This window comes from Momordica charantia (assembly GCF_013281855.1).
Source record: "Momordica charantia cultivar OHB3-1 chromosome 11 unlocalized genomic scaffold, Mcharantia_2.0 BLBB01000011.1, whole genome shotgun sequence".
In the NCBI taxonomy this organism is placed as follows: domain Eukaryota; kingdom Viridiplantae; phylum Streptophyta; class Magnoliopsida; order Cucurbitales; family Cucurbitaceae; genus Momordica; species Momordica charantia.
In genome coordinates, this window is record NW_028275159.1 from 6543888 (window position 1) to 6565122 (window position 21235).

The window sequence follows — 21235 nt, forward strand, 5'->3', positions numbered from 1 at the left end:
CATTTCATTGGTCTGATAGATCGCCATCAAACCATTTTATACGACACGCTTGGCATGGTTAGGGACAAGCATTGTTTCACTGCTATCTATTCGACATCTTTTATCCTTAATTATTCCGTATGAATTTTATGTGGACTCTATTCTTCTATCACGTGTAACTTTTTTTAATATGAAATGTCTTATATGTTAAGAATTCCACGTTAAAAAAAGTAAAAGACTTAACAAAGATTTACGATAGATATGAGCTATACTTCTTATTGTCAATTGATTTTAGGATGAAACCTCGTAATATTGATATGATATTGGAGCTCAGAACACTCAAACCAGCATTCAAGCCAAAAATAGGATTCGACCAAGATCGATAAACCAAAAGAGTTACCATGTTAAGGAACTCACATTGAAAAGGTGATGGATCCAACAAAAGTTTATAATAGACATGAGCTACTATTCCTCTCATTGTCATTTGGTTTTGAGATGGAACCTCATGAATATTATATTGATATTATCAACCTAAAGATTCAACTATCAACATGTAATTTAAGTGTCAAAGCGAGCATATCTCAGCGGTAATCGACATACACCTCCAACCAAGAAATTGTGAGTTCGAATCCTCTCCCCAACATGTTGTACTAAAAAAACATGTAATTTAAGTGTTGATGTTTATACTTTATCTAAAGTGGGGAATCACGGGTTAAACTTAGATTTTAAGATAAGGGAATTCAGTATTATGTACTACGGGGTTAAATATGAGGGGTGTATCCTCAATCGTACCTTGCCGGCTTGGAGTATATCTTTTTCATTTACTATGGCTCTGCAATAATATGAATATAGTTTACTTTAGACCTAAACTTACTTATTTTGTATTTAACTGCTATCCAAAATAGTTCATATTAGTGAATTAGCGTTGTACTTGCATACAAATCCAAACGCTTCAAATATTTTGATCGAGAATCAAACAAAACAAAATTATTAAACATTTCGGATATTCGTGCACATGTTATGCATGAAAAGTTTTAATCATCTAAGAAAAATGATTTTTAAAAAATTAACTTCATATCAAAAGTTGAATCGCAAAATTTCAAAATAGAAGATAACAAATAAATAAAACAATTTAATTAGTGCGTGAAACTTTTTTTCCCCCTAATATTTGCAAGATAAAGGTAAAATATTAATTCTCTTTTTTATATAAACTAATTTCCAATCGGGATTTTTTTTCTTTTTTAAATCATTTATCTAGGAAAGTTCCACGTTACTTTCCCGATTTAATTGCGATTTTTGCGCTTACTCTCCCACATGCCGTCTTATTCCCTTCATTGCAAGTCAACCTCGAATATATATATATATATATATATAATTTTTTATTTTTATATATTATTTATAAAATTGAATCTACTAAGATCATTTATTAGATAGTTTAAATTATAAATATTAAAGCAGAGAGATGGAGAAATAAAAAAATTTTCTCTTTCCCACGTGTAAATATAGTTCAAAAGAAAAAGTTAGATGTTCGAATATCTACTCATACATGCTGTTGAATTAAAAAAATTATTTTTCTCTTACCAATTTTAAACCACCATGCATGTTTTATAATAAATTGCAGCATAAATATATCTATGTGTATATTTTGAAGTTCATTTTTCCCTTTGTGTAACTATTTATTAAAATTAGGAAGGTGAAACAGTAGCAGACATTAGCGATCAAATTTTTGTCTCTTGTCGTGTTTGTGAGGATTCAAACAACTTGAAGGGCAATCTGATTATGCTATGAGTTCGTTTGTAGGTACCAATTTCATTGTTCCTAATCTTTCACAAATCGTCATGACCTATACAAGTGAGTTACTTTTCTCATTGCTAATTCATTTTAACATGAAACTTCATAAATATTGGATATGATATCGAAGTCCCAGATTATCTTATTGTAAATCAATTTTGAGGATGAAAGATCGAATCTTCAACCTTAAAGAAAAATAAGATGTATCTTATCTGTTGAGTCATGCTTAGATGTACGATAGTTTTTAAATCTATTAAGTTTTGGTATAACTATATAATTAAAAATAATTGTATAGTGTAGGAACTAACAGAAAATACAAATTTTCTCTGCATATATATATATATTATATATATATATATATTTTTTTTTTTTAGAAGAAAATATATGTCACATAGAATATAAAAACATTAAATAAAGCCAAGGAAAACGAGAGTTTGAGAATTTCATCCAAATCTAGAAATTTGAGGGGCATAAAAACTAAGCCACATATAATGATATTTTGTGCCCCACTGTCCCAACGTGGGTCCATATCGAAATGATAATATTTTAAAATATAGGGTTATTTGGGTAAATGACTAAATACTGTTTTCCATCCCTCAATTTAAAAGTTTTTTTTATGGAATAATGAGTGGTAATTAGTTGGTAACTGAAGGAGCAAAATTATTTTTCAAATTTACAATTATTCCATATTCTAAATGCATGCTTTCTAGATGTATAAATTTAACTTATCAACTTGAACATAATTTAATGGAGGAAAATATCTATTTGCGACTATAAGATTGTCAGAAATCTGGAAGCATTTTAGAAATTTCAAAATTAAAACATTTTAACATGCACCTAAATAGGTATATATATATATATATATATATGAACGAGTTTAATTTATATGTTTTGTAATTGCAAGAGTTTATTTATCATTAATCTTATATTTAAATTCAAATTATATACCTATGGAATTTTATTTGAAGCTCAAAAATATTTTCGAACCAATTTAACGTTGAAATCTCTTATTTATTGAACCCTAAATTTATTATATTTTAGTTGTTGGACTTTTAAAATGTCGGTTTAAGTATCAGAGATAATAATCATCTTGATCCCTACCAAGTTTACTTTAGTATTTGAATTTTTAACAAAAATTTAAATCTTATTTCAATCCATGTATTTTGTACTTTTCATTACAATTTCAAAATAATACTACACTCAATAAATTTATTAAAACATTATCATCAAAATAAACAAAAGTTAAAACCATCCAACATAGAATCACAATTTTTACTCAATCTTATGTTAGCCAACCGAATCACAGAATATGACTAACATATCCCTGCCAACAACAGGTTATATGTAATAATCTGAGCAGCGCAACCAAAACAATCAAGAAATGATTCCAAAAATCAACCGAGAGAAATATTAATCATGGGGATTTAAAATTCTAAATCTTTTCCCCACGTCATGTCTGTGCCTATAAAAAGGCCAACTCTTGACAATGAACTCCACTCTCTTCCCACAGTCTCTAACAATGGGTAAGCTCGCCGGCGCCGCCGCCTTCATCCTCCTCTTCAATCTCTCCTTCCTCCTCCACGCTCTCGCATCCGTCGACGACGTCGCATGCGACTGCGATCACCACCCAAAACCCAAGCCTCCGCCGCACAAACCGCCGCATTACCCCCCAAAACCACCCAAATCTCCACCCTACAAACCCCCCAAACCGTCTCCTCCGCCGTACGTCCCAAAACCCCCCGTCGTAAAACCCTCTCCTCCGCCGTACGTCCCAAAACCCCCCGCCGTAAAACCCTCTCCTCCGCCGTACATCCCAAAACCGCCCGTCGTAAAACCCTCTCCTCCGCCGTACGTCCAACCGCCGGTGTTCAAGCCCCCGCCGCCGCCGCCGTACGTGCCGACTCCGACTCCGAGCCCACCGGTGAAGCCGGCACCGGTGGTTCCGACGCCGGCGCCACCGACGGAGACCCCGTGCCCGCCGCCGCCGAAGCCGGAAACGTGCCCGATCGACACGCTGAAGCTGGGAGCGTGTGTGGACTTGCTGGGGGGGCTGATCCACATTGGAATCGGAGATCACGCGAAAGACACGTGCTGCCCGGTGCTGCAGGGGCTGGTGGATTTGGACGCCGCCGTCTGCCTCTGCACCACCATTAAAGCTAAGCTTCTCAACATCAATCTCATCATCCCCATTGCCCTCCAAGTCCTCATTGACTGCGGCAAACACCCTCCCAACGGCTTCCAATGCCCCGCCCATTGAAATTGGTAACATTCTAATCAATCCCGACCAGTGAATACCTATTTCTATGCTCTCGAACCAAAAATAAAATTAACCCCTTCATTGTTTTTGTAAAAAGAAAATTCTTATTTTATGGTCCAACACATCTATTAATTAAATTTACTAAAAGTTTAATCTCTTGAATTTAACAATGATTTATTCATTTTTAATTTGGTATTTTGAGACATCTAAATCCATCCACTTAAAACTTTTGATTCGAGTAATTATTTATTCATCTTTGATATTATATCAAAGTGAGAGGTTTGTGTTTGAAGGAATGAGGTTTCATCTCCATTTAAAATGAATTTTTCGAAATATCATATCTACATATGAATTAAATTAATTTCATTCTTAACATGGTATCATTTCCATGCCCGGGGTTTTATTGCAATTTTCCAGCAATCCATACACTCAAGGCAGTTTATTCGTCTATAATAATTAGTTTTAACACTTAAGCATCAAGTATTTTCATTTCTAGAATTACCAACAAATCTCAAGAGTTTATAAGTTTATAACAACACATGTTTAATTAATCCCTTATCAGTGCTCACTTTCTTTACATAAGATTCAAATCATATTTTACTTCCCATTATTCTATGTTTCTATTTTCGGCTTAAATCTATCTGGGTCTTTCTTCCAGACTCGCGAAAATGGGGTGCCAATAATTGAGTGGTGAAAAATTTTTAACATAGATTTTTTGTTTTGTTCTATTTTTGAGTGCAGGAGTTCACGGGCGGAATTTGTAGACACAGAAGAAGATGATAATATTGAAATGCCAAAGTGACAGACAGACATGTGGAGATAAAGACAAGACAAGATAATGACAAGTGATATTAGTTTTGTTTTTCTTTTTGGGTTTATATTTTGGTTCAGAGAATGTGAAATGTTCTCTCTTTTTAGTGTGTTTGTGTTGTGGGAGTTTGATGAGTTTCACGTCGTGTTGTGTTATCATTTATCAAACATCAAATATCAAATCTATGTACTGTGCTACCAGAACTACTGCTACTGTTCATTCAATCGTTTCCAACAATATATATGCAAACCCCCGTCTGGTTTTAATTAGTTTCATGTGTTTTTCTTTTCATTTTCCTTATTTTCTTACCGTTGTTTGTTGGTTTTTTTTTGTTATTCAAAATTTGTCATTTGTTATTGATATCTTCATATTAAAGTATATGTCACTAGTATAATTGAGGTACACAATTACTTAATATATAAATGATATAATTTTTATTAAGTGTATCATTCATAAATCTTCTTCGAATTATTGATATTAATGAAAAATTATTGATATTCATATATTTCATTGTACACATATCATATATACCTTATATATTTGATATAGATATATTAAAATCAGAGATATAATTGACTTTTCCATCTTTTATTTTGGGTTGGGCAACGATTTTTGCAATATGTGCAACCATTAAAAGGGGGAAAAAACATAGACTAAGTTACATAATGGTTAATGCAGGTAGGAACCTAATTTATTATTATTTTTTTTATCAGATGATAACGTATTAACGTGTCTTGGATAGAGATTCTAGGTTTTTTTTTTTTTGCCAAAGTAGATCCTAAGATGCTACATTTGTGGGTATAATCGTGTGATTTATTTACTTGTTGAATATGATCAAATAGAAATGTGAAAATGAAAGTGATTTATTTGTTTATTGAATATGATATAATTCAAATGTCTAGTAAGTTATTGAGTTAAAATTGACGTTATTGCCAACTTTAACATAACTCAACTAGCTAGTTAATACACTCATTTCCGTTATTGCCAATTTTAACATAACTCAACTAGCTAGTTAATACACTCATTTCCGATTAAAAAGTTGTGAGTTCGAATTTCCACCCCACATGTTGTACTAAAAAAATTAATTGACGCTTACTTTACATTAATTGAATTATTTAAAAATTACATGAGGAGCTAGTTTTAGACCAATTCAAATTTTTATTGATGTAATTGATAAACTTAAGTTAACCATTCATAACTATTAGACACAAAATTAGAAGTTGAAATATTTATTATTATTGTTTAAAAATATAAATAAACACAGGTTGAAAATTCAAGAACTTATTGAATATTTCTAAAAGCACGTGAGTTAAATAGACACGATTTCTTATATGTCAACCAAGATTCAAATCTCCGCCCACGCTCTTAGTTGTATTTAAAGGAAAACATTGTTGCTTACACATCCAATATTGCACCAATCCAAATTTATTTAACAAAAAAAAAAGTAATAAATAAATCTTATGATGTGGATTATCCATTGATACATAATATTAAAGAGTAGTAGCAAAATAGTTTAAATAAAAAATTAACATTTTTACGTTTTAACTACTCATACAATAACTTTGATAAATTTAAAGTATCCTAAAATTTTTTGTTTCTACTTCAATAACATGTAGGATGTGAATTCAAACTTCAAACTTTTTGTTTCTACTCATACATTTCTGTTTGCTCTAAGATGGAAAGTCCAACTCTCATCTCTTAATCATTAAACTACATAAACTAATTTTTTTTTTAAATATTTATTGAAATGGCTACAAAATATAGTAATTATTATATAAATATATACATAATTTTTTTCTTGAAAAAAAAAGTGACCATTATAATTGTAACAAATATCAAAATTGTGGCCATTTTATTTTTTCGAAAATATTTGTTATCTTAATTGGGCCGGTCAGTATTTGGACCAGAAGCCCAACTCTTGTGGGCCATTTTAAGCCCATTTACGACGAGATAGGCCATCTAAAGCCCACTTGTAAGCCGAAGTTTTCTTGAGGAAGAAGCCGGTGCCTCGTCACTGGAACTTGCAGAAAAACACCTCTTCTGCTCTGAAGTCTGAACTAACATCGGCGATTTGATCGAGCGAGCGCGGGAGCTGGCCGGCGAGCTTTTCTGCAAATTTGTTGCTGTTTGTGAATTTCGTTTCAAGGTGACGTTCTACTTTTCTATACAGCGTTTGAATCTGAAATAAGCTTGAATGTTTTAGCTTCAGATGCAGCTTCGTTCTTTGCATTTCGGATATTGTTGTTAGGGTTAAGTGTTTGATTTAGTTGCCAAGTCCTATTGAATTTAGAGTGCGATTCTCTTATGTGCCTTTAATGTTTTACCTCCAGCCTCTCTGCTTCTCGCATGAAATTTCGCGAGCCTACCTCTTCGATTCTGCAGTTCCTCTCGTCTCCGCTCTCTTTCTCTTTATTATTCTCTCTAGCAGTCCTTCTTCGGCTTTCTAGGGCTTCAACGACAGATTTAGTAACTTCACATCAATAACCATTTTCTTTCGGCATAATTCAGATTCATCCCCTTCGCTTTTTCATGAAACTCATGGAAACAGGGGATAAAATTCTAAGAAAATAATCAATTCCAGAGAAAATAAAGAAGATTGAAAAGGTAATTTCAAACTTATCATTAATGACTTGTCTGTTGAAAACTTGCTGCTTTCTCTGAAAAATGGCTTTCAAAATGAACTGTAAAGTTGGAGCCCAACTATTCCAGTTTATGGAAGGGGTAAAACACCCAAGTAAAGAGAACAAAATGCCTGATATTGCAGTTTTTCATCATTGGTGACCCAGATCAGAGAGAGCGAGAGAGAGAGATGGATCCACAATGCTTTGGCCAAGAAGTAAATGTTATTGTGTACTTAGGCTAGTTGAAACTGAAAAGTGGAAAATTATCTATTAAAATTTTTCTTGATTTTTTGGAATATGTAATTTGAGCCCACATTTTTCTAAAACTGAAAATTTGAAGCTGAGAAATTGGGCCAAACGATAGGCCCAATTCCTGACCGGTATATAATTGGTTTCTAATTTCTCTACCATTGTCTCCCTTGTGTATTGTTATCAACTGAGATTACCAACTTGGCCGATAATCGACCAAACCGAACCAACATTCATCCCTAGTGGATATACTGAAAAGAGAAACCTAGTTATGCATAACTATTTCAACTTACACATATATTATAGTGCTCGTGTGATACTTCAAGTGTCTTATTCATGGTCTTGAAATTGGAAGTTAGTTTTCCCCTATTCACCTAACACAAGGGTGGCTAACAATGATAGTTTTAAGAGTCTAGACTTTTGCAAGGATGCTTAGTGATCGAATGTTGCATAGTTATCAAGTTGGGAAATGGAGGAGATCAGAAGGAAATACAGGCAAATTTTGTTATTTGAAGTTGGACAGATCTTACCAAATACCACTTTTGAGACTTTTTAGCGTAGATAGAGGGCAAGCAAAAAGGTGGCATATGAGAAGAGTTATGAGTTAAACATAGCAGTGGAAATTTGGAATTGAGAAAATGCATTTTTGTTTTAGGGAGACGGGGGATTCTATGATCCGTTTCATTATTTATTTAGCATTTTGGTAATAGACTTGTAGGTTTGTATGCAAACTATGGGGGAGCAGCAGCTCGTTGCTCTGTATTATATTCTGTTTCCTCTAAAAATTTATTATGTCCCCATCTTTCTGTCACAACTTTTTGTCAGATGTCTCTGAAGAGATATGGCTTTTTGAGAAATGAGGTGTCGTCATGTTTCTGCATTTCCATGTTGTCTCCCATCTCTGTATCTGCGCTACTTGGATTGGGATCTTCCCACCCTGCCGGATTGATTATCTATTCTTTCTCACTGTGCTGTTTTTTTTCCCTCCCTCTGCATAACAGGATAACAAAAAATGTCTAGAAGATATGATAGCCGAACAACAATCTTCTCTCCAGAAGGTCGTCTTTACCAAGTTGAATATGCAATGGAAGCAATTGGAAATGCAGGTTCTGCAATTGGGATATTATCTAAAGATGGGGTTGTCTTGGTAGGTGAAAAGAAGGTCACTTCCAAACTCCTGCAGACCTCAACTTCCACAGAGAAGATGTACAAAATTGATGATCACGTTGCATGTGCTGTGGCTGGAATAATGTCTGATGCAAACATATTAATCAACACTGCAAGGGTTCAAGCCCGGCGCTACACTTATGCTTACCAAGAGCCAATGCCCGTTGAGCAACTGGTTCAATCCCTCTGTGATACAAAGCAAGGCTACACTCAGTTTGGTGGTCTACGTCCCTTTGGTGTTTCTTTTCTGTTTGCAGGGTGGGATAAGAATTATGGCTTTCAACTGTACATGAGTGATCCAAGTGGAAACTATGGTGGTTGGAAGGCTGCTGCAATTGGTGCAAACAACCAGGCAGCACAGTCGATGCTTAAACAGGATTACAAGGATGACATCACTAGGGAAGAGGCCATCCAGCTTGCACTTAAGGTGCTTAGAAAAACCATGGACAGCACAAGTCTTACTTCAGATAAGCTTGAATTGGCTGAGGTTTTCCTTTCACCTTCTGGAAACGTCAAGTATCAAGTATGCTCACCTGAGTCCCTAAGTAAGTTGTTAGTGAAGTCTGGTTTGACTCAACCGGCTGCTGAGGCTTCCTAAACATCTCTTAGATGTTCGTCTACTTCATCGTGCTTGGTCTGGCATATCTCATGATCTTCATGGCTTCAAGAGAACAGTGGTGTTTGGATATGTTGTTGGAATGTTGAGCTTATCTGTAATGTGCACCTTATTAAGTTTATATTTAATAATGTTAGAAAACGCTGTTCATCATCTTTACATTGTGCAACTATAAAGTCAAGTCCTTTCATTGCGATTATTTGTGCCTTTTTGTTGATGAACACTGAAAATTGTTCTTATCTGGTACTTCTATTATCCTCATCTTTAATTCACCATCAATTAAATTATTAATTCACTATTAGCGTGTCGTTACTGCCATCCCGTCCACTCTTTCTCCCGAGGTGGTCCCTCGTTTCATGGAAGGAGCCTCCTTTCCTCTTGCGAGTTTGAGAGGGGGAATCAGTCCCTCGAGCTGGAAAAAGGCAACGCCAGAAGAAAGAGATAAAGGCCGTAAGAAGGAATTTTGTGAACAGCAATATTATAACGAAAGTGAATGACGGTGGCAGGAAGTTTGGCGTGTTTGAAAGAGAGTTTTTGCACGAGGAAGCCGTAGTATGTACCAAAACCTCAGGTAATTCTCGGTCCTTGTATATTTTTGTTTCATTTTCATTCTCAAAATCTCAGTTGCTAGGGTATAATCCGTTCAAACTTTTCTGGTGATCCTTGTTACATTAGTTTACATCAAAAGACAGCAAAGTTCTCTTTTCCGGCCTTTGGGGGGTTTTTTTTTTTTTTTTGGTTGTTGTTGTTGTCGTACGATTCAGGATGGGCTTGTATCGATATTATGAGCTGCTTTGTTTAATATTGGGTGGTAGAAGCTCATTTTAAACTAATGGCATTAGATGTATTTGTAATTTGATCCATATGACTTCATTCAGAAGCTTAAACGTGATGTTGATTCCACACGCATGGTGGGTAATAAAGGCCCTTTGCATCCATTCGACTAACTGGTTGTGGATTGAAAGCCTCTTGGACCACCTGCTTCCTACATGCAGCAGCTCATAAGTTTTAGGCAGCAAAATGTCGATAGTCAATATCAAAACCTAATAAATTTTGAGTTCTCGAGTGATTTTAAATCATTTTTCTGTAGGCACTTACTATTGCTTTATCTGGCTCATGGCTGTTATGGTCTTCCTTTTGGATTCTTGATCTCATATAATAGTAGCTACCCCGCCAGTGATTGTATTTGGATTACTTGGTTTTGTTTTTAATACTTTTTTTTATCTTTTGTTCCACATAGCGGCAACAATCATTACAGAGATGTTTAGGTCATATCTGAGTTTGAGGATGTGTAGTGTTTGCGTAGTCTTGATCCAGATTTTGTAGATAAGTGTTTATAAAAGTTTACATTTATGTAATCTATATATTTCGTCTATAGATTTGTAATTTGTAAAATTAACTTAATATAACCTCCAAGTTAGATTTTGGGAGTTTAGATTTATGTAGTCTATGAGAATGATAAATTCATAGCTTGAGACAAACAAATCCACATGTCAAACACTCTACTTCACAATCAAATTATTCAAATCAGGTAAATACCTTGTGAATGGGAAGCAATCATGCTTTCATCTTCATTGCATCCTAAAAGGGTAAATTTCCTCAGACTCATCTCCCCATATGCCACAGAGAATGGCAATTCAAGGGATGAGAGAGGAAGGTTTATTTCCTTTCTTTTCATTTTCAGTAAATAATATGATTGAAAACATGTCTCTAGGATTGCTATTTTTACACTCTGTTCTATAATTAAATAACTGAGATTTCATGATGTCATTTCATTTTGCAGTTTCAGATAGCAAAACCTCAGAAGTTCTACACATGGATGTCTGCCCATATGCATTTCAGAGCATGACGTACGATTATTAGACATCTGCAAAAGTATTTTGGACTTTACCATTATCAAACCATGGCGGATGTGGCCAACTGTGGGCACTACACTACCCATCCATTACAGTGGCCCTCTCTCTATCATATGGTGCTCTGATCTCAGGTTAGAAAAAAAAAATGTTGGTCTTGAACAAATGTTAATAATTGTTTACTTTGGATATGAGGCCATTGGACTCTACCTAAAATATCCCATATTAGTGAAAATATTGTTCTTATCTATGAATTTATAGATCTGAGTAACATTTTGCTCATGCATGAACATCTTAACACATTATATTGTGTTTGTCTGCATTCTAGGTATTCGTTTATTTTTTAATTTCACCCAAAAAGTTTCATACTAATACAAATGTAATCCAAATCAACGTGGGAATTTGGTTACAAGTTTGTAACCTCTATTTCAGTGCTGGGATCCTTATGAAAAGGGTAACTAAATTTAGATTAAAAAAGAGAGAGAAAATCACGGACATCATATGAAATTGTAGATGATGTGTGCCCATGCTAGCAGCCATGTGCTCAAGCCTATTGCACTGTGCTGTCAAGTTTTAGACCTGCTGTCTTTTTTTCCTCTTTTGATTTGCCAATGTTTATATATATTGACTTGTCTGACAACTTTGTTTTGATTAACATATTTGCAAATATCAGCTTCCCCTCAACAAATCTTCCTTTTCTATTGCAGATCCACTCAGATCTTTGTCATACATTCATACAATTCTGTATCACTATGCTTTATTTAATTAGTAACATGCTTTTTAAATATTAATAAAAATGGGAAACCATTTTCCTATTTGGAGTCATAAGTGAATTAATATATGTTAGTGTCTAGTACACAAGTGGTTGATTTAATAAGTCTACTGTTGATTGAAAACCAACAGTATGTTTGCAAATAAACAAAGGGGAAAAGGATGATGTTTTTTACCACCACTACATTTCTAGTTTGAATGTGTTTCCTTTTCTCTTTATGTAGTTAGATATCATCATTGAAAACCCTTTGGGGGACAGACTATCTGTTGAATTAAAGATGGGTTTAGGAAATGAATTCTTGAAAAAGAAGCCTGTCTGAAAATTGTTTACAATGAGATCTTAGATAGTGTAATATTGATCTCAAGGAAAGTCCAAACATGATTGCTAATTTTCCTTAACATTTTACATTTTCTAAATATAAATGGGGTGATTTCTCCTTCTTATGAATAACATGTAATTTTATACACATGATTTATTACAATGTACAGGTGCAGAGTCTCTCTCATCAGACAGAGAGAGAAGCAGAGAGTTTGGGACAAATATATAAATGTACAAAGCTTTCCCCCCAACTGGTAAGTGGTATCTCTTTCACAACTTTAGTTTGTGTGTTTTATTTGTATGGGACAACTTCATAGAGTGGACCTGAGATTCATATAAACTACTCATTTTTGGATCAAATACCACACATTACATTACAGACATTTCAAACTTCACCTATCTCTCTCTCTCTCTCTCTCTCTCTCTCTCCTCTTCCTCTCTCATATCATTCTGGAAAAAAATCCAAACTTTCTCTGTTTATACCCTAAATCTCTCCATTCCCACATCCTGGCTGTGTTCTACCACAGCCTCTCCTCCATTTTTGACCTATCTCTTCAAAATGCTGCTAATGGCCGACGATGGAAGCTGTTTCTCTTTCATCTTTCTTCTTCTACTCTGTTTCTCTCCTCTGTCTCTTCAATTTCAGGGGAAGATCAGCGCCGGCGATCTCGAAGCTCTGCGAGCCATAAAAAACAGTCTCACTGATCTCCCCGTCCGCCGGAGCCGGAGCTCCGACGGATTTTTCTCCACTTGGGACTTCACCTCGCCGGATCCCTGCTCCTCCTTCTCCGGCGTGGTCTGCAATTCCGGCCGAGTCACCGTTCTCTCCCTCGGCACCGGCCTTTCCGACTCGCCGGGCCTCGCCGGTTCTCTCCCGGCTGCCATCTCCGACCTCACCGAGCTTACCCAACTCATCCTCTTCCCCGGCATTGTCACCGGTCCGATCCCGGTTCAACTTGGCCGTCTCGAAAATCTCAGAGTCCTCTCCCTGACCAACAACCGCCTGACCGGCCCCATTCCGGCCACCCTCTCCGCCCTCCTCCGCCTTCACACGCTCGACCTCAGCCACAACCAGCTCGCCGGGATTATTCCGCCGAGCCTCACCAAGCTCCCGGAGCTGAAGATCCTAATTCTGTCGTCGAACCAGTTATCCGGCGAAATCCCGGCCGACATGTCGTCCCCTCTGTTCCACCTGGACTTGAAATCCAACGGATTAAACGGCACACTGCCGGCGGAGATGCCGTCGACGCTCCGTTACCTGTCGCTTTCGGAGAATTCACTGTGGGGCCCACTGGGCAACGGATCACTTGTTTCTCTATCAGAGTTAGTGTATCTCGACTTGAGCGTGAACCGTTTCAGTGGGCCCATCCCTCTCTCTCTCTTCCGCCCTTCTCTCTCCTCACTCCTCCTCCAACGGAACTCTCTCTCCGGCGACCTCCCGCCGCGGCCGCCGCCTGCCCACCCACTACCCTACGCCGCCGGATCCGTCGTCGATTTGAGCCACAACAATCTCACCGGCCAAGTGTCGGCCATGTTCGCCGGCGTCGAGACGCTGTTCTTGAACAACAACCGACTCACCGGATCCGTGCCGCCGGAGTTCGTGAAGAGCGTCAGCAGCGGGAGCACCACCACCCTGTATTTACAGCACAACTACATATCCGGGTTCCCACTCAGACCCGGCGCCGTTTTGCCCGATACGGCGTCGCTTTGTTTGTCGTACAATTGCATGGAGCCGCCGGCCGCCGTGCAAACGTGTCCGGCCAGCGCCGGCGCGCCGCTGTCCCGGCCGCCGTGGCAGTGTCCTATACTGAAAGGCAGCAGCTCCTCCACCCCATGAACGTACTATAATTAATAGATCATATAGAATTACAGATCTTTTTCCTCTTTCTGGTTTCTGGGTGATTGTGGAAATTTTTACATTTAGTTTTTTCAAGTGGGAATATAGTGTAATTCGTTTGCAATGCTTATCAATTGAACAGTTCATAAGTTTATAGTTGGTTGGATCAGAATCAGAAGAAGTAGAAGTTTGAGATTGATGAATGTTCATGAGATTGATTTAGTTTCAGAAAATAAGAGAGAAATTAGGATGATGAATAAATTGAGATGAGGAGAGAGGTGTGAGAGAGGAGGCAAATTGTAATAAATGAAGAGGGGAAATTTTGTCACGCATACAACCGACGCTGCCGTCGCCACGTCAGCTCTTTTGTACCGTTGCCTCTCTCTACACTCTACACTCTAGAGAGAGATTGTTAAGTATTTACTCAAGTTTATTTTTAGACTATGGTTTCTAATTTGTAACACACAACACGACACCCAATAGGGCATAAATTGAAGTTTTAGGGTACTTCTCAATGGATGCCAAGTTTTGAGAAAAATGCAAGTTTTAAGATATTTAATTTAAGGGGAAGAATATACTCGATCTAGCGTGTGAACTGTGGTTGTTGAACCAATTTATACAATCAAGTCAAATGTGTGATGACAACATTGAGGAATGAATTCAAGCATTTGCACTGTTTCATGTGATCATAAAAGTTGATATTTTGGAGAAGTTTATGACTATTTCTAAAACTCTTGCGGAGATAAATTTCTTTATCAAACGGGATAGAAGAATATAATCTTACGAGAGAGTTTATAAGAAAGCAGAACTCTTCACTTGTGTTGTAAAGTTGTGATACTAATAAGTGGCAGAACATGCCACTGTAAGTCGAGTTGCGGGTTACCACAAGTGGACATGATTAGTTGTTATGCTAAATGAAAGGACTTAACTTTTTTATTTTTGGGATGAAAATTCTGGTAGCATATATATAAACTTGTATTAACTTGTTCATACATAGTACACCATTTTCAGCCAATCCTCTCTCTACCTTCCATCATGTCTCCATAAATTAACCAATAAGCAAACTAAATAATTTTTGTCGCATTGAATAATTTCATGGGGTGAAAATGCAGTATCCAAGGATGCAAGGAACATTATTGACGAGAGAGAGACAGAATAAATGAAAAAAAATACTATCACTAGAATCCAAAGGAAGCAAATATTTCACTTACCAAATTAATAATCTCATCATCTAAAATAAACTGCATTACCATTACACATTACCCATAACACAAGGATCAAAAGAACAAAACCAGCCTTCCTCAGCTAGCTAGCCAAACCAACTAGAAACATACTGAGTTTGGCAATGCACCACAGATTACTAACAGTACCCAAAAAGAAAATAAGAAAAAAGATGATAGAATTCTATGGTGGGGTCAAGGAACAGAAAGAGAAAAGACACTGCAACATAGAATTTTCAAGTAATATTTGCAGCACACAATATCATAGTCTGAAAAGAAAAAAGGGCAGGAAATGCAGATACCTTCACACTTAGCTTTACACGCATGACTCCCATAACACACAGAGGAGGAGAAGGCCGTGGCCTTGGCCTTGACCTTGAGTGCGCACTCACTGACATACCAATCTTAAAAGCTGTTTCTTTAAGCATAATCTTGTTCCTCTTTCTGCTTCTGCTGCCAGGTTTGGTCTACATCTTTGAACCTACGAAACATTTGCACTTTTTTGAACCCCTTTTTTGGTTGCTGAATAAATAATCAAGAGGACCACACTGACCTGTCTGCCTTAACCACAGCCCATCATGCAGTTGGGTTGCATATAGCCATCCATGGTACCACATGTTGGAACCCTGTAAAATTCATCAGTGCAATCTTGACCAAATAATTGAAAGAGGCCTAAAGAGAACATCATTGACACGTTTCAGAAAAGCCTCCTTGAAGATAAATGTGCTGTGTTTAACTTCAAGTGTGTGACATACAGTGATGCCAATAATGTAGAATGCACATTATTCAACGAGAGTTAAGCATGTCCTCCTTTGGTTAGGTGAAGATTTGGATTTGGTTGGTGGGTTGTTTCTTAAAGACTGAATCTCTCATGTTGAGCAATAAGGTACGGAGAGAGATCTCGAATATCATGAGGAGAAATCACAATTGATACTTAATAGCGTGATCTAACAAATGACTACTTTATAAATCTTTTTTAAAGAAAAGTGACATATGTGAAGACTAAAACTAAAGATGGTCTGTCTATGGTGTTTTCTGAATGTTCTGTCATCTGTGTGTGTAACAGATTATCTGGTCCGATGGGAATACAGGTGATTGTTTTATTCAAAAGTGATCATCCAACTTGAAAGATGCTGAGCGGCAGCAGTTCTTGCAGTTCAAGCTCCAAGGCGACCTTGTAAGTTGTAACAGTACATAGCCATATGTTTCTACTTATTTGCAAAATTTTCTCAGATTCACAACCGCATCAAAATTTTACATCCTGTTTTCTCCTGCATGTATAAAAGGAAATTAAAAAAAAAAAAAGATATTGAAGAAGTTTTATTAGAACGACTAATGGCTGCAGAACCATCTATGGGAATATTACCTTAGAACTAAGCACATTGCATGAGATGCGCCAACTGCAACTGATAAAACATGGTAGGAACCCAATCCATCATCTTCGTCTAGAAATTTGACTTCCACAGGACATGGTTGTGCCTCTGGCAGCCCAGGAACACCCAATTGAGAATCCTTGGCATTTCCCCACATGTACAATTTTCCCTCAGCTTTCACAATCCAAAAGCAGAAACTTGTCAGTGTCTTTCAGAGATATGTTTAAAGAAACGATCCGAATGATACGTAAAAGTAAGAGTGTGACTTTTATGCAAAAGCAAGTATTTACCCAAACAAGTTAATAATCAATCTAAATTCTAAAGACTGACTAAACTGTGATGATGACTTCGACTACCTGCCTAACTGCCAGAAGAAAACGACATTGAAATTTAGGAGAGCACCCAAATAATTCATTATTCAATTGTACATGCATAATTGAAGTAGATCACAGTTGGCTTACCTGTTATAGCTGCTGAAGAGGAACCACCACAGGAAATATAGATCACTCGCTGGTCAGCTAGAGCATCAATAACTCTTGGTATTTTTTCATTTTGTATTGAAGAATGGCCCAATTGACCATGCCCACCATAACCCCAGGAAAGTACTTTCCCATCACCTGAGTTAGAATAACAAGAAACATTAACAAACACGAGATGTGAATACAATATCCTCTAAAAGCAAAAACAGTGAGGAACATGTGGTTGCTTCTGCAGTCAATTTACCAGTTAATGCAAGCGAGTGGTATCCGCCACTAGCTATCTGAATGATGGGAGTATCTTCAAGACAAGGAATGGGTTTTGGTTCCCAGCCACCAATCTTATTCCCTCTACCAAGCTCAAAGTTCGTGTTTGCTGCATAAGTTACCAACAGCAAGATATGCAATATTAGTAATGTCGATTAGAAAAGTTTATTCTTCTGCCTAGGGAGAAACTAAGCTCAAACGCTTATTTATACTGGCCAAACCTACACCCCATGGCCTAAGGCCCAGCAACATGGAAGTTGCAACAAAATTCTAAAATTTTAAGCCCAAATGTAGAACACAAGTAAAAAGAGCTAACAAGCTCAGTTTTGTCAACATTATAAGATCCTACACATAGATGTAAGTTCTAATATCCAAGTCACTGCCATAAAAAGAACCCAGGTTTATTAATCACTCTGATAATATCTGTCACTAATTCCACCGAACCAATTTGTGCACTATATCAAAAACAGCCCTAGCAACAGTTCTTTTGCAACAAAAATCAGGCAGCACAATACAGTCATCCGTTGATAGTGACAAGGTGTCACTACCCAAAGAGAAAGACCTATTATTTTAATGCATTCAGTCACATATCTTCCTATATCTATAATGCTTTTTTCTGGCATTTTGGCTCATTCCCTGAAAGGCCTTTTCATCATTATGTTATTGCAGCCTTTGAAATGTTGGTACGGCATAATGTGCTTCTTATTTTACAAACAAAATGAGAAAGCATGAAACTTCTACAGCAGCATTATAATCTGTTGAACTTTTTTAAGACCCAAATATATTAGTATAGCAGTAATAATTTGTTTCTGAATACTTCGATTATGGGGAAGAAAAATCATGGCCAAGCATCATCATTTCCAGACTGTTATTTCATTTCTAAACTAGTGTCATAATCTTAATTCAGATTCCATCAGTTTCCAGGGAACAACTTTATCCTATCGCCTCTTATGTTGGCCTACATTAAACTGAAATTCTTACCTCCCCAATTCCAAAGCTTCCCATTCACTCCTAGAGCCATTGTGAAGAAACCACCACAAGTCACTGCAGCTACAGGTCCAGGCAATGCTTTCACTCTGAAAGGAATACTCAGTCCCCCTCCCTCATTTGGGCCTCGACCAGGACCCAGACCCAATCTACCATCACCTTCATCTCGGCCCCAAGTATAGAGTTCACCTATGTCAGTGAACAAAAAAAAGAAAACAACTTTAATATGCAAAACCTGAAAATTCTTAACAATTTTTAAGAAAGAATAGGTGATACAAGTGTGAAAGTAAAGGTCAGGAGATCATGTAATTCACATTATACAATTTTATAAAAATCATCCCGTAAAATCTACAGGTACAGTAATATCATTAATTCACGATAACCATCTAGTCTATTTCAATTTGGTGTTATTCACAAATTACACATCAACCCCTTCATACAATTATCACTTATCAGCAGAGATCCTCACAGCATAGTTTTGTTTCCCGATGAGTGCGTAGCTATCTCAGATAGCAACAATTATTTATTACGAAGAGGATAACATATCTAGTTCTCATTTATATTTACATTAATCAAAATGCCCTCGAATCAATAAATATGGAAGCTTACACTTCAGTGCCTAAACGTTTTCAGATGAGTGAAATATTATGCCACTTCAGTGCCTAACTGTTCTTCAAAGTTCAACCTAACTTCTCAAGTAAAGATAATTTTGCTGTCTAAGATAGCATCAATACAGTGAGGGGGATAAACAACCTGATTCCGTGATAGCTGCAGTATGCGCCCCACTAGTTGCAATGTGCGTTATTCTACCTCTCCACGAGCCTTCTACCAGTCTAGGGGTCAGTTCTCTGTGATAAACAGAGTGACCAAGCGCACCAAAACCACCGTAACCCCTGGTAGCTTCATTTTTTAATGACCAAAGATCAAGTTGGGCAGTTCCAGAAAAAAAATCATGAAACAGGGAGTAAAGGAGCATCATTTCTAATTATAAACTGTCTTTCAATTGAAAGCATGAATTGTAGTTGACAATTGAAAAGGTATTATACAGCCTTTGCCAGGTAAACTCATGGACATGGGCAGCTATGAGTAAAACATTTAAATAGATTTTCTTCTGCAAACTGTATACACAATGATGTTTATAAAACAGTAATCTTAAAATTAGCACAGTTTAGTCCTCAATAACCGGATTCCAAAAAGACAGGGAGCTTCATATGATAAAAAGTTTCTATTTGTTCAACTTGTACACTCCTAGAATCGTGCCATTAAGAGCTAAGAATAAACATGAAACAGAATCACCCTTCGAGCTATTACAAGTGAACTCAGTTTGGCACAGATGGCTTCAACAGTAAAATGTACAACTAACACGAAAATGATAGAAAAACTGAAAACACATATATCACGTCGAGATACTGACCAAGTTAAAACCTGCCCAAGGGAGTTGAGCGCAACGGAATGCAGACCCCCAAGAGCAATGCAACGAAAACCATCAAAGTGAGGATTCAACGTCGGGACAAAGACAGGATTTTCATGGCCGAAACCGAGCCGGCCGCCGTCGCCTTTACCCCAAATCCAGCCATTTCCATTGACAAGTAAAGAAGAATGAAACAACCCACAAGAAATACCGACCTCGAACGAACCAATACCCCTTCGATCTTCATGGTCGCCGGAGAGTGACGGAAGCTGACCCGGGGTTAGGGCGAGTGTATGGAGATTGGGAAGAATTAAATTAGCCACAGGGGAAGGATAGAGACGGATTTCTTCAATGCCGCCACCGAGCTGGCCGGAGGAACCTCTGCCCCAGGACAGCAGCTGGAGAGTAGCGGTGGATTCGGCATTGTTTGGATGATTGTCTTCGGCCGACTCGTGTTTGTAGAGGAAGGGAATTCCGGTGGAACCGGACGCCGACGGAGGCGCTGAAACCAGAGAAGAAAAATGTCGGCAACGAGTGAAATTGGTGGCCAAAGAGCGCTGTGGCCGAAAGAAGAACATCTCAGAAGCGCGATCGGTCGCCGCTGCCGTTTACTTCGACTCGTCTCTCGGACTACACAGGCCGGTAGGGCGGCGGGAAATATCCCCTACTACATCGGAATCCGCTCTCTTTCTTCCAAATTTATTGTAATTTTCACTCAGTTTTTTTTTTTCTATTTTCCCAAATTGATGTCGTCGCTTATAATAGAGTGCAATATTCGAGCACAACACTTCATGATAGAACAATGATACGATGGTGTATGGTAAATTTGATCCTATTTATAATTTTAATTAGAATGAAACTAAGAATAAAATAATACCCATATATTTTTTCAACGACTTTTGAAAAAATTATTTTAAAATTTTCAATTTAGTTAATTTGTTCTATTTATTTACTATGATTTAAAAGATTTTCAATTAGATTCTAATGTTTTGGTGAAATTCATAAATCGGCTATGCTACCATATATTGACACTTCTTTTTTTTTTTTTTTTTGGTAAAGATATGTTGACACTTTTTTCAGCGTGGCAATGAATTCAATATTTTTTTAGGTTTTTTCATATATATATTGAATTTTCAGGTAGATAAAAAATAATTTAAAGGTAAATTTCTGGTAAGTCAAAGTGTTATTTATGGTAAATTTTAGGTTATTCAATTTCAAACTCAACCCCAC

The 21235-nt window shown here is 37.0% G+C and overlaps 4 protein-coding genes across 5 annotated transcripts; 3 read left to right on the forward strand and 1 right to left on the reverse strand.

The window, feature by feature from the left end:
* The first annotated feature begins 3251 nt into the window (after nucleotides 1–3251).
* LOC111005518 (uncharacterized) lies at nucleotides 3252–5107 on the forward strand. The gene is made up of 2 exons (XM_022277070.2): nucleotides 3252–4032; nucleotides 4769–5107. The coding sequence occupies exon 1, from the start codon at nucleotides 3257–3259 to the stop codon at nucleotides 4025–4027; it is 771 nt and encodes a 256-aa protein (XP_022132762.2). The 5' UTR covers nucleotides 3252–3256; the 3' UTR covers nucleotides 4028–4032; nucleotides 4769–5107.
* Nucleotides 5108–6826: 1719 nt separating this feature from the next.
* LOC111006368 (proteasome subunit alpha type-4) lies at nucleotides 6827–9690 on the forward strand. The gene is made up of 2 exons (XM_022278269.2): nucleotides 6827–6984; nucleotides 8710–9690. The coding sequence occupies exon 2, from the start codon at nucleotides 8721–8723 to the stop codon at nucleotides 9471–9473; it is 753 nt and encodes a 250-aa protein (XP_022133961.1). The 5' UTR covers nucleotides 6827–6984; nucleotides 8710–8720; the 3' UTR covers nucleotides 9474–9690.
* Nucleotides 9691–9819: 129 nt separating this feature from the next.
* Nucleotides 9820–14474, forward strand: LOC148208052 (Leucine-rich repeat (LRR) family protein). Its single transcript, XM_088119519.1, has 3 exons — nucleotides 9820–10062; nucleotides 11275–11478; nucleotides 12605–14474. Exon 3 carries the CDS (start codon nucleotides 12994–12996, stop codon nucleotides 14269–14271), a length of 1278 nt encoding a protein of 425 aa, XP_087975645.1. The 5' UTR covers nucleotides 9820–10062; nucleotides 11275–11478; nucleotides 12605–12993; the 3' UTR covers nucleotides 14272–14474.
* A 1923-nt stretch (nucleotides 14475–16397) lies between these two features.
* On the reverse strand, nucleotides 16398–20840 carry RUG3 (Regulator of chromosome condensation (RCC1) family protein). 2 transcript variants are annotated; one of them, XM_022278253.2, is made up of 7 exons: nucleotides 20009–20820; nucleotides 19348–19487; nucleotides 18589–18783; nucleotides 17588–17716; nucleotides 17326–17481; nucleotides 16858–17038; nucleotides 16398–16762 (listed from the first exon to the last, which is right to left on the reverse strand). In XM_022278253.2, the coding sequence occupies exons 1-7, from the start codon at nucleotides 20581–20583 to the stop codon at nucleotides 16738–16740; spliced, it is 1401 nt and encodes a 466-aa protein (XP_022133945.1). In that variant the 5' UTR covers nucleotides 20584–20820; the 3' UTR covers nucleotides 16398–16737. The 2 variants fall into 2 exon arrangements, with proteins under 2 accessions (XP_022133945.1, XP_087975644.1); XM_088119518.1 differs by lacking the exons at nucleotides 16398–16762; nucleotides 16858–17038 and adding an exon at nucleotides 17092–17228 and having other exon boundaries at nucleotides 20009–20840.
* Between the last annotated feature and the right edge of the window lie 395 nt (nucleotides 20841–21235).

What these genes read in the sequence shown, in the direction of transcription:
- LOC111006368 (XM_022278269.2), top strand. Translation starts at nt 8,721, where the DNA reads ATGTCTAGAAGATATGATAGCCGAACAACAATCTTCTCTCCAGAAGGT.
- LOC148208052 (XM_088119519.1), top strand. Translation starts at nt 12,994, where the DNA reads ATGCTGCTAATGGCCGACGATGGAAGCTGTTTCTCTTTCATCTTTCTT.
- LOC111005518 (XM_022277070.2), top strand. Translation starts at nt 3,257, where the DNA reads ATGAACTCCACTCTCTTCCCACAGTCTCTAACAATGGGTAAGCTCGCC.
- RUG3 (XM_022278253.2), bottom strand. Translation starts at nt 20,583, where the DNA reads ATGTTCTTCTTTCGGCCACAGCGCTCTTTGGCCACCAATTTCACTCGT. An exon ending in CTTGGGCAGGTTTTAACTTG is followed by an intron (nt 19,488 to 20,008) that starts GTCAGTATCTCG and finishes TGAAGCTACCAG; the next exon opens with GGGTTACGGTGGTTTTGGTG. An exon ending in TGCAGCTATCACGGAATCAG is followed by an intron (nt 18,784 to 19,347) that starts GTTGTTTATCCC and finishes TCACTGACATAG; the next exon opens with GTGAACTCTATACTTGGGGC.